The sequence below is a fragment of the Rhynchophorus ferrugineus genome, unplaced genomic scaffold (assembly GCF_030347505.1).
Source record: "Rhynchophorus ferrugineus isolate W39M unplaced genomic scaffold, kcgeb_rfMv2 rfM1, whole genome shotgun sequence".
NCBI lineage: Eukaryota > Metazoa > Arthropoda > Insecta > Coleoptera > Curculionidae > Rhynchophorus > Rhynchophorus ferrugineus.
The window spans coordinates 26,751,047-26,764,589 of record NW_027472580.1 but is presented as its reverse complement, the minus strand read 5'-3'; the positions used below and the strand labels follow the sequence as shown (position 1 = coordinate 26,764,589).

General features: G+C 31.9%; 1 protein-coding gene across 7 annotated transcripts in view; it reads right to left on the bottom strand.

The window, feature by feature from the left end:
• Positions 1-13,543, bottom strand: part of Pde11 (Phosphodiesterase 11) — a 456,074-nt gene that overhangs the window by 85,313 nt on the left and 357,218 nt on the right. The window contains exon 2 of one of the 7 annotated variants that reach the window (XM_076419158.1): positions 13,016-13,486. The exons of the other annotated variants lie outside the window; for them this stretch is intronic. Coding sequence (XP_076275273.1) covers positions 13,016-13,067 — 52 coding nt within the window. The 5' untranslated portion in view covers positions 13,068-13,486. The remainder of the gene's footprint in view (positions 1-13,015; positions 13,487-13,543) is intronic. 7 annotated transcript variants of the gene reach the window in all.

Genomic DNA, 13,543 nt, shown 5'->3' with positions numbered 1-13,543 from the left:
CATAATGGAATAGTATAATAGATAGTTCAGTTGAGTTCGTTTAGTTGAGAAATAATTTGTAACTTTATGAAGTTTTATAACTAATAAAAGTTAAATTAATATTAATTATTTTACTGTTGGTTATGATTTACTGTAAAATTACAAAATCAGCCGGTAATACAGCGGTGAAGTCTTTTGGACTGCCGATTTTTCATCTTACTATTAAAATTACATTGCAGTATGGATGCTTGGGTACTACTGCGTAACATATTTTATTCAATTTAAAGTAATAACTCTTGAATACAAAGCAATCACTGCAACGTTTTGTTCCAATCTTCGAAACAATTTTTAAACAGTCTTCTTTGGTTCGGCTTTAGTCTCCTCAATTGACTCAAAACGATGTTCTGGACATTTTTGTTAAAGCCGATTCTATAATTTCATGCTTGTCACTCGGCAGTCTTCAATGACTTTAATTTTCCAAGTAATTATTTGAAGTTAATAGGGAGAATATTACGAAAATCGCTAGAATAATTTATAATAAAATGGGAGAGAAAATGTAATGTCTAAATTTAACTTGATTTAAAAATAATAATAATTGACTGCTCATAATTAATCGCCTCTTCAAAATTAACATTATTAGTATAGCTATAAAAACTGCAGTAATAACTTATTGCATTAATTTAATTTGAAAAATATAAGAATCATAAGATTGCTCATGAATTTTTATAGTATAGGCAGTCAGTATAAACATCGGAGCCTTGATCACTCTATTATAGTAATATCCATTATTTACCACTGATAAATAACAGTGGATATTCCCTCATAATTTTTCATTATAGAGTAATGTCAAGTAAATAGTATTATTATATTTTTTCTGTATATTAACCAACAAAGTAATAAAATCAAATTAATTACTTTTTCCTGAAGCGTTAACTTCGAGTTTGGAACAATTAGCAGATATATTTTGAATTTTCTTGTACCAAACGATTTTTAATTCTAAAAGATTTTCGCATTCCAATTGTGGTATATAACTGACTTTGTAATAAATGAATCGAAGTTGATTTTTTAATCAGATATAACAATAAATAAAAAAAATGTACTTCGCAAGGAAAAAACACGTCACAAAATTAAAGTCTCAATTGGATCTGGCTTTTCGCGACAAGACGTTTTTCAAATTGTCATTCACTATAATTTTCTGAATATTCACCTAATTGACTTGAAATGTTAACTGCTATATCATTATAATTTAGACTGATAAGTCATTTTTTCTAGTAATAAATAATTCACAATTGATTGTTTGGTCGCGCTGTTCCTCGTATATCGAAAGTCATTTCAAAGGAATAACGAGATAGTTGAGGAACATAATATAAAACAAAATTTAATAACAGATGGGGTAAAAGTCCCGTTACCATTTTGACTGTGCGCCATCTTGGTTATGTGACGTTTAGCTCAGTTCCGTTTCAACCATTGTGTTATGTAGACGTCCAAATTTTATTGTGGATAAATATACGCCACAAGAATGATCAGAAATAGTGACAATATTTATTGAAAATAATCGTTCTATTATTATTACTTAGCGGAAATTTCGTCAAAAATATCCTAATCGTACACTGCTTCACAAAACCACAATTTATCATTTACATATTAATTTTCGACATTACGGTACGACAGCAGACAGGTTCCGTTCAGGACCTCGTTTTGGAAGACAACGGACGTCTCGTAACGCTGAAATTGTGGCTCTGGTGCGCGATAGTGTTGCAGAGTCTCAAGAACATAGAATCCTCAATTAATTCATGAAACATCATTGCATCCACTAAAAACAACTGTGTGGTGTGCTATTCATGCTGGAAACATCATTGATCCCTATTTTTTAAAAATGACCAAGGTGTTGCCATTACTGCTACTGCTGAACGGTACCAAAACATGATGCGAAATTTTCTTGTGCCTGAAATAGAAGAGCAAGAACTAGAGGACATGTGTTTCAGCAAGATGGGGCCACAGCACACATAGCTCGTTCAACAATTCAATTACAGAATAACGTTTTTTCATGAAGACTAATTTCGCAAAGTGGCGATTTAGCACGGCCAGCCAGATTTAACAGCACCAAACCTTTCCTTAAGGGGTTTTTTAAAATCAAAAGATTATGTGAATAAGCACCAAACCATTTTAACATCTTAAAGGCACTATTAGTCATGAAATTGAAGAAATTCAGCCTCAGATGTTGTAGGATGTCTTGAATAATGCCTTAAAAAGTACCGAAAGTTGCATAGAGAATCGCGGTTACCATTTAGCCGATTTTTTTCAATCATAACAAAAAAAATGTAAGGACCAAATAAACATTTTATGAAAATCAAACTTACTTATTTTTTCTTTGAGCAAAGTTACAGGTAATAAAAATCAACGAGACTTTTGTCCCACGTTGTATATTAGCAACAGTATTGTTTATACAATATTAAAGAGCTGGAAACAATGTTGCTAAATTCGTAAGTTGTTTTGCTTAATTTGATATCAGAATTCTCCTAGAAAGGTACATACGGGTAAGGACCCGTGCGATTCTTTGACATATTGCATGACTATGGTCTAGACAGCAACTAGTAATATAAGAAATATCCAAATGAATCTTTATAATAAAACCTATTGTTTTATTTCTATGATATATAAAGAATTTAAATATATTTAAGTTTAATTCTATAATACACATAATTCTAATCTAATAAATACCGGACGTGTCATTTCTCCTTATAATAACAATAACGTGACAATTTTGGTTTTTAAACGATTATGTTAATATTCATATGTACAGATATTCAATAACAATCAAATTATTCAGATATTATACTTAACAACCTATACATTGTATCCTATATATGTTTTCAACCTTTTAGACTTTCGACTGTTGTCTAGTTGATCAATCTTATATATCCTCATTATAATGTCTTCTACAACCGAAAACTTAATGACCAAGTTTGTTTACGGAATAACAAATGATCTAATCACACACGTGTATTCATATATTAAACTTTGATATATCAGCATTTACCTTCAAAAGACTGTGTTGCTTAGGTAAAGTGGTATGGTGTACAATATTGATGGTAGTATTTCTGCTATTTGTAAATTTTTGAAAAACCGACTTGGTTGGCGCAGTGGTATAGGCGACAGAATGGTTGCTGTTGCGATAATCGCGATTCGAATCCTGCTGGCGCATGCTCGTAAATTTATGTTTGAGATGGTTTAACATTTGTGATTGTCCCTAGACAAGAGTGCAAAATCCGATAATGGAAAATGATCCCAGTCACGCCAGGCTGTGTAAGGCTGGATGCCTTCTGGGATAATCTCTGGCCGAGGACCGTGATTGAACAGTAGGTCCGGTCTAGATAAACCCTAATTGGTAAAAAGCATACTCTCAAATATATTTAAAACATATTTGAAAAGTATATATCAGCTCCAGTAATTAATCAATGTAAATTTATTATATCTTATTTTGCCTGTTAACCTCAAAAAATTTGTTAAGTAATTTGTTTGACATGGAATATCATTGTTGCAAAACAAATAATGTTAAATATTTCTAAAATAATTGGTCATCATAACAGGCAGAAAAAATAGATCAGATTCACAATCAAAGAACTGTACTGGTTAGTCAGAAGATGCTCCCAATTTCATTAAGACGATTAAGAAGTTTAAGAGATTTTGTGGAGGTGCAAAAATTAAACATAAATATACTAGAACATACAAAAATTCGTTATGACAAGTTAAACACCAATCAAAGCGAACTGTTCAGTGATGGATGGCAAAAAACGGTCCTTGGTTTGGAAAATATATCGGTTTGCTGAAAAATCGTTTTTCATAATTTTTCGCTTCGGAATCGTTTTGATTTGGAAAATATATAAATGTATTTTTATTAACTTTACTGATATATCGATATATTTTTAACAAGCGCAGTAGAAAAACGTCTTTATTCTGTATGAACATTTCCGAGGTTTTATTATCGTTTCATCATTTTACCTACTGTAGAATTCATAATTAATACATAAAATAAACGACTTTAATTCATTTTGGCGTGAATTTAAATCTTAAAATAGAAAAAAAAACTTTTTTTCCTGAAAACGTTTACTTGTGAACCAAAATCATCATCATCTCAGTTTAATAACTGCTACAACATAATAAACTACCGTTAATTTTGTTTAACAAATATTACTGTTCAGTTCAGAGCACTTGGTCGGCCCAATAACTTTCTTCAATTAATTGTAGTATTGTAGTATAATGCAGGTATTTTACAGGGACATTAATAAAATATTTTGAAAAGAAGTCGCTGTTGAATAAAGATTTTAAAGCCGGATATATCAGAAAAATCTCATGTAATATACATTGAAATATTCAGGAGTTAGTTACAGTGACGGAAAATAACGTGATTTAACTCATGCGATAACAGTGGGTGCTCTCACGAAAAGAAACAAACACGAAGTCATATCTTACACCTCTACTGTATGATTTATGTATGGTAGTTGGCCAATTAATGTAAATATATTCGTGAATGAAGGCGGTTTCGTGAATGAAACCGCCGTAGCATGAATGGAAAAACTGTACAAAACAGCGCTGCATTTTTTTGTCTCTTTCTCAGTCATATTTTGTCTGTTTCCGCTGAATAGGAAAAGAATGACATGGAACAGACGTGCGGCTTTTGTAGCACGGACACAATGAGAAACGTCAGAATTATTCAAATTTATCGTAAAAGTTCGCGTTTTATTATATTTTCTGGTTCGGATTTCAGGAGAGGATTGTTGAATTTTGAAAGAACCGTTGTTTGTTAACAATGCATATAACCTAGGTAAATATAAAATGTATGGCCGCTTCTATTATTCTAAGTGGTAGTTCGCGTTTTACAAAAGCTTTTTGCAAAATTTCAAATGAAACCATAACACGTACAGTCTTAGATATATTTTGTAAAACATATATTTATTTTTATACACAAGTATACACGGTTTTGATACATGGTACCTGAACAACCAGAAGCTGTTTATAAGATAAATAGGGGGGCTGAACACAAATCAGCAGCCCGTTTTTTAAAATTAGTTATAGTTTTCCAAATATTCAATACATTCATTACGTTACTATTTTATCATTTATTGAATAAAAAGTATAAATCAGACATGAACAGAGGTTGAATTGAGCCGTTTATTCCACTTGGCATCTGTTTCACGTATTAGGATCTAACAGTTCGCTTATTGCCTTCGTCCCTTAAGAATCGTTCTCATCTGCTCGGTTCCAAAAGTTGACTCGAATTTGTAAACTTGTGATATTTTCTTGTTAAAAGCTTTACAGTTTTATTGGGCATATTTTATCTTTCTCTAAGATTAATTATATTTTCTCCCAATATTTTTACAGGCATCAAAATTTTTGCTTAAAAACACACTAATATTATTCTTAAAACTCAGATCTAAGATTCAGTCCTGATAGGTTTTTATCTTTTAAAAACTCCAGGTAAGTGGAACAGTTGTAGAACTTACGCAATCTCTCGTGATATTTTTTTCACAAACCGTTTAAATTATTCGCTGGCCCTTGCAACCCTTGGATCTTTGTTGATGTTCTCATTTCTAATGTACCATGGGCCGTTAACAATGCTACGAGGAACTTTGTTTTGGCAAATTTGGTTCATGTTAATATTGTGCAACTCCATAATTGCCCATCGTAGGTCCACACTGGCTTCAAAATGTGTTTGTGTATAACAGTTTATCGTGGACTGTTATTTCAGATTGTCGTCCAAGCAACTACAGTTTCTTGAGCCTCATACAAAGTGACGCACGTTTCTTTTTAACAATTTGAACAACTTCCAGGTGACCTACATTAGCATACAGTAAACTGTAGAAATGCTTATCAGAATAGCATTTCTAGCTGTCATTACATTGAGAGACACTACATAATAATATTTACGATTTATAATAGTTATATGTATTTGTATGTTATTTTATGTTGGAATCGATATGGACATATCGATACTTCTTATTTGATATCGAAGTTGTGAAATTACAGTTAGTCACTCGTCAGAGGGTGGCTTTAGTGCAGAAGACCGTGGTTTAAATATCATGTCCAGTTGTAGATCAAGTGCCAAGAAGTAAGGAGCCTAAACTGTAAGAAGGAATTAAATAATATAGAATTAGCCCGTTATATCAGATCATAAACTATTTCCAACACTTGATTTTTATAATCACATTAACATTTATAAATGTATAAAACCCATCATAATACTCAACATCGTTTAATAAAAAGAAAAATTATATACTTTTTTGATGATTGATTTTACAAGAATTTAGATATTGGCGGAAACTTTATAAGCACACGTACATGTATGAAATTTTGCATAAAAACACAGTAAAAAAACACCCACAATATAGTAATAAATTAACTGGATTTTACAAATATAGTAGCTGTTGTGTAATTTGTTATTATTTTTATTGACTTATACAAATATATCCAGGCGGCTTTCATTGATATTTCTTATGTTAAAAGAAATGAATGAGTGTTTTTATGTCTCAATAATAAAACTAAAATTATTAAATGCCAGTTAGGCCGTCTAGCGTTGAACGTTTCTTGGCTATCTGAATAAATCACTTAAAGACATAATCTTTTTTGTATTTAAATTAACTATAATATATTAAATAAATATATTACAAGATAAAATGTTGTTTTCCGACAAAGTATATTTATTTTTACGGATTTATTAGAATGTATGGGTTTTAATATCTTAAAATCGATACATAGTTTCTTCAACTTCACCATTCAACTTTCATGAATTCATTAAATTAGCATCGTAGCTAAAATAAGCCCAAATTCAAACATAGAAAATATTATTTAAAAATTAATATGAAGGACATCTGAATTAATTCTACATAATAATTTGCTGCTGTATGGATATATATATATATATATATATATATATATATATATATATATATATATATATATATATATATATATATACAGAATTCATAACATTATATACCTGAATAAAATATATTTGATTTGACCAAAAACATAACATATATTGTGTGGACCACTGCATTGTTTTGGCAAATAACACATACTTTTTTCTTGCTCAATTAATAATGGCGATGTTGTTGATAATATAAATCATAACACTTTTAATGTATTTCAACTGAAGCAGTATTTATATTCCCAGTTGCTCTTTGTACTCGCAGACTGAAAATGTCCACCTCACTATTCATGTTGTTTATACCAGAGCAATAATTTAGAATATAATGGTTGATTTAATATACGTTATTATTATTATTCACAATGGAATACGCGACATTAAATAATTCGATACCTTCGTATGGTGTTAAGAAGCACATAAATATTTTTATGTCCATTCGTTGGAACATTTTCGTCAAAGCCCACCCACGAGAAACATTAATTTGAATATATTTCAATAAACAATGGTTATTATGCAACGTATCGTTAATTTTATTGTTGCCGATCAGGAAATGACAATGGTGCAGAAATTAATATCATATTGGTTCGAAATATTAGATAAGAAAATTATCACGTAACTTAAACATTTTTATTTGTTGTGTTTCACCTGTTCAATACTTTTTCAGTAGTAATTACTGTTTTATTTTATCACTCAAATGTATGTAGCATAAATAAACGATAATGAATTATATGGATAATGAAACATTTTTATCGAAGACCACCCATGAGGGTCGAAATTTATTTCAATAAACAACGGTCGTTGTGTAACATATCATTAATTTTATTATTACCGTTCAGGAAATGGCAGAAATAATGGTGCTGAAATTAATATTGTATTTGTTCGAAATTAGATAAACGATTGAAATATCACGTAGCTTAAAAGCTTTAGTTTGCTTTGTTTCATCATTGAACAATTAAACTACTGCAGTAGTAATTCCAAATTTGGTGGTTTCAAATGATAGATGACTTTCAAAATATCCAGCTGAAGAGTTTTTTTTTATTAACGTGATTGTTGATATATTCTTCATTCCACCACTAAGCATTCTCCCTCGATCATTTTGTCTGATTGTATAGTATAGAAGCTATACTATTCCGATGGTATTAGATGATAAAGATGTTGAGCATTGCTTATAAATCAGATATCCGTTTTTGAGAGACCGGATCGAGCTTCCTTCTACTAAATACCTTCTTCTTAAACCTAATATTTAATTCCTGTTTATTCTTGATGTATTATTCCTCTCTCTCTTATCAAGTTTCACACCAAAAGGTTGATAGCATTTAAGAAAACTTAATGCCTCTAAACGGTGTTACCGGTTACGGGCACCCTCCTTACTAACAGTAAGAAGTATATATATTGGATCAGCTGATAGGGTGGGGTTTAGTGGGTAGCCCAGAGGCAGTCTCCACATAACTAGTCCAACTCGCTTATTCCTGCGGGTCTTCAGGATCAGGTATCCGTAACAGGATTCCCCTACCCGGTTCCAGGCCAAAAAAAAAAGAAAACTCATTTTCACGTATGTAATTTTGTGATTTGTATTTGTGGATTTTGGCACACGTGAATTAAGTTAGTACGTTATTATTAGAATCGTATCATGGTATCAATCGTCTCAATGGTCAATGGTAGTAAAATTTTTATTTTTAATGGTTAATCGACTTCGAAAAAAGAGGAGGTTCTATGTTCGGCTGTATATATTTTTTAAATGTATGTTCGCTGATTTCTCCATCTATTGTGGGCCCATGTTCAATTTTTTTTTCTTCGAAAGAGTGCACTTCCGAGGTGGTCCCAGTGGAACCAAATTAGTATCTAATGGGGGTAAGGGGGGAAATCGAGGAAAAACCTCAATTTTCAAAAGCACGTACAAGGGTTTCACATATTTTATCTGCAATAATCAGATATTTGTATATAATGTTATTGATGAGTTGATGTTACAGAAAATCGGAAGCCGTTCAGTGCAAAAGACTTGTAGTTTGCTTTTTAAGCACTAACTATAGCATATAAGATCTGGTAGAAATATTGTAGACAATTGCTTCTACGGTGTAACGGTTAAAGCGTTTAGGTTCCAAACCGAGGTCGCGTGTTCGATTCCCGACGGGGACAATAACTCTTTGTTGTATTTGAAATTATATTTTAAGGATTTTGTACAGGACAAAATTTTGTTTTATATTGTTTTGAGTAAAAATGAGTAATCATATTTAACCACGAAATATTGAATTTTAACAAAGATACCAGATATCAATATATTTAGGCGTTAGTCTCGAATTTAAGTTATAGTTCCTAGATGTTAAGCTAACATAAAAATATGATTCAAGAATAGAAACAACACAATCAAATTAAATACATAACATACATAATACACTTCTTGAACAACATCATCATTTCGATATGAGAAATAAAGCAGTGATCTAATGAGAAATTTTGAAATCTATATAGATATTAGATTTTCTAGTTATATATTATTTTTTAAAACCTTATGGTATACTCACATATTAGTCCACATTATAGTTTATTTTTGTGATTTTCTTTAGAAGTTTCAAATTAACTTTCTACCTAACAATTAAATATTATATAAATAAATCTATGAGGTGTAACACTGAAAAAGGATGTCCTGTAATTGTGACTTTGTTCGCAGTTAATGCTGCAATTTGATAAATAAAATTAAGTTGGTTAGCAAATTTTAAACATTTTTTCTATTAGTTTTGTAAATTTTTTAGATGCCGGAGCATAAATCGACTCACTATATTTTCAAACGTAAAGCTTCGTGCAGTATTGATCTTATTGTGAGGACCCAATCTATATCTTGGTTACCCTCTTCGGCCATCTTTTTCATTACAGCAATATTTTTAGGATCAACAACGGTTAAAAGAGGATCAGGTTTTATGTATCTATCCGAGTTGCAGCCTCTTTCACGTTTTTTATACCAACTATAAACTGTAGATAATGATAATTTTGGGATCCCTAACTGATTTTCTCCCATATCAAACAATTCCTCCGCTCAAACGCCTAACAATTTAATTTCTTTTTCAATAATATGCGCTTATTTAATGATTTATGCTTGATAAGCTTTTCAATAAAAAATATATATATTCTCATTATTAATAACTGTAGCTATAAAATATAAAAAGTTTACAATATAAAATAATTAATATAAAAAATTACAAAAGTTTGAATATACTAAATGTATATTAACTTCTTTTCCATTTTTATCTAAAATAAAAATTCATTTGGATATTAAATATTCTATATTAAAAAGATATTTCACACAATTATTTTCAAAAAATATATGCAATAAAGCAATCACGAATAGTAATCGGTCAAATATATCTTTTCTCCCCATCGTTACCCTGAACGTTTCAGATGTGTTTTTCCTGTCTCGCCCAATTTTCCTATCGACTTGTTGAGCTTCGTGGTGAATGACACGAAAGGCCATCTAGAAAATTAGAAAAGTTTCCGAAACCGATGTTTTTTCCTCGTTGGTATTCGTTTAAGTATTCCATTGATGTAATAAATCTTAGAAATATAAGACATAAACATTGATAAACTTTTGTCAGTAAAGTTTATATATATATATATATATATATATATATATATATATATATAATATTAATAAGGATAATAAGGATTGTATAAAATGATTGTGATTTGAATGAATGAGTTTTCAATGCTAAACCTAAACATGAGGCTTCACAATCATTATAACGAACAGCAAATTTATTGTAACATGATATATATAAGCCTGATAGTACAGATCAAGATCTCACATGCTTTACAAAATATCTTCATTGAAATTTTTTCGAGGCAGTTTCCAAACTAGATTTTACATTATAGTGTTGAGTATTGATGCGAGATGGTACCAAAGTAATGACAACTAAAACGGTACTTATAGTGTTGGACATAATACATTTAATCGAAATAAGCAAAATCCAAGCAAAAATTGTCCTGGTGGCAAACAAAATATCCTGTCAATGTTTTGGAAATTATATTCTTCAAGTGTTCGATTTCGCAAAAATCTCTTTTTTAGAATCGCTGCCTCTGGTGTATAAAAGAGCTAGAAAACGATATGGTGGGTGAAGTTTTGTGTAAAATGTGGGCTGTATGGTACTCCACATTATATTATAAAAACATTATATCATTACTCACAAGAAGCTGATAATTTTGTTTTTAATTCCACCAAATACCAACAAAGCAAACTGAAAAAAAAAACATTATTTACTCTGTCATGAAATACTTCACTTTTTGTATTATCTTTCTGGCTTTATAAATGTGGTATATTGTTGAATCACAAAATGCTAGAGTAAATCTTCGATAATCATTTAAACTCGAGGTAGTAGAACTATTTACCATTTACCAAACATTAAGTGAGAGATAGTGCTGAAAAGACAATCATTAAAATCATAAAAACAAATGACAGATGTAAATTTCAGGTATTCATCAAAGAAGTTCGTGCAACAAAATATAATAAATACACGTGTATAACCATATATTTTTGCAAATAAAATGTTTACGTTGTACTGAGCGAATCTTCTTTATTTTTCACTTTGTATGTTAAGTGAATGTTCAACAAAATATATGTAATATCCGCTGTGGGTGGCTTATCAGAATTGGGTGGGAGACGTACACGGGGAAGCTTGTAATACACTCAGCCGATCTGATCGACATTTATGTAGTAATTTAGTCGATAGCTACAGTATTATAATCAATATTAGGAGCCTAGTATATGTTATAACTTAATAAGATATTAACTATCACTTTCTATCTAAATAGTGTGTGTATGTAGTAGGGATGTCGGCCGTAGAGAAAAATATCGATATAGAGGTTTCGATATTTTTCAAAAAATAAATCGATGTAACGGATAACAACAAAATATTGATACTTCTTTTTAACAGTACTGATATTTCTTCACTCTAGTCCTACTTTTATAAAAAACCAATTTAACCATTTTTGATCCCATATCATCAAAAACGTTTTGAGGTTAAAATTCAAAACAAGATCAGTCGACCAGTTCCTACGTATCAGAGAGCATTGTGTCTCTATTTAACTAGGGTAAAATGAAAAGGAAAAAATCGCTCCTCGTTAAAAATGAATTTTACACTTTTATACACTGCATTGGGCAGTATATCGGATGTGCATTCGTTGTCTTTTTGAAAGGACTATATGCACATTATGTAATAACACATGGGCTGAAAAGTCCCAGGCGTAACCAAGAAATTGCAGTTTTTTGTTCAAAATTGGCTACTCATCAACGTAATCTCCCAAGAGCCACACAATCATTCCAGTACCACTCTAACATTTTAACACTTTTGTAGAACGATTTATCTTTTGCCTCAAAATAGGCTTGCCACCAGTTGCTATCCACTTAGATGACGATCGGTTTGACTACGGAGTGATGTGATGGATCCATGTTTCATCCACTGTTACATATCAACGCAAAAATTCCGATTTGTTACGCTTAAACATGACCTTAAACTGCTGAGAATCATCAACATCATCAAACGCGATACCCACTTTGAACAGAGCTTCCTTATAGTCAAATGGTCATGCAATATAAAACCAACTCGTTCTTTTGATATCTTTATGATGTTGGCTGACTCACAAAACTTTACTATCGATCATTCAAAACGATTTTGTTTTTTGGATTTTTTTGAAGTTTTCTTGTGTAACCACCTCATTTGGACGTCCACTGCGTTCTAAATTAATGTCACTCTTAACACAATAACTCACAAACTTATGAGTAGAATTTCATGAAATTTTAATAGGTTTCTTTTGAAGGTTATTAGTGAAAAACTGAAAATAGGTGAAGAAACCACGGGTTCCAGAGCTGAAACTTGGTCCAAGTTGAGACACAAAAGACGCCGTGTTGATGTTCGTGAAAGTACTAGTCCTTGTGAACGACGAGGAACTGCCTCGGGTTCTCCTGTAGACTTTTGCATTTGCTATTAATTGGATTAAAAATACACTACGTTTGTATTCACGAACATTTGACAATAACGGTTTATTTTATCATCTGAACGTTTTGGCCAATCGTATAACTTACAGCATCGAAATATCCCTTATTTTATCCTGGATACTTACTTTTTTTCTGCCGGCAACTGTTGAATTTGCACATACTGAAAGACTGGCCCATGGAGCGCAGACTCACGCGCCTAACGCGTCCACGCCCGCCTCCGCTTACCGCCCCCTTGGGCGCGGTGGTGGGGCGGCCGGGGCAGAGCCCCACATCACGCCACCAATCCTTCAAGGCCACCGCCACGCCCGAAGCTTTGCCGATGATGCCCGAGCGCGTTGTCGCCCCCGCAGACGACTTCTTCGTTGGCGTCTGCGTCAACGTTCGATGCGACGATCGGATTTTCGTCGACGCCGACCGAAATTTACCGATCGACTGTTGTTGTCGGTCAATGTCGGGTAGAGCCGTTTTGACGGACGATGATCAACAGTGGAGATATCGCTGATGGTGTGTGTGGTGAGGGAAGATTTCAACGGATTTCTTCGGATGAACGTTGATTGCTGGCTGCGGTAAACTGATTTGGCATTCTACGGGAATATCTGTATTGAAAGAGAAATATGTTACCGATAAAAAAGATCCTTAATAAACTGTAACGA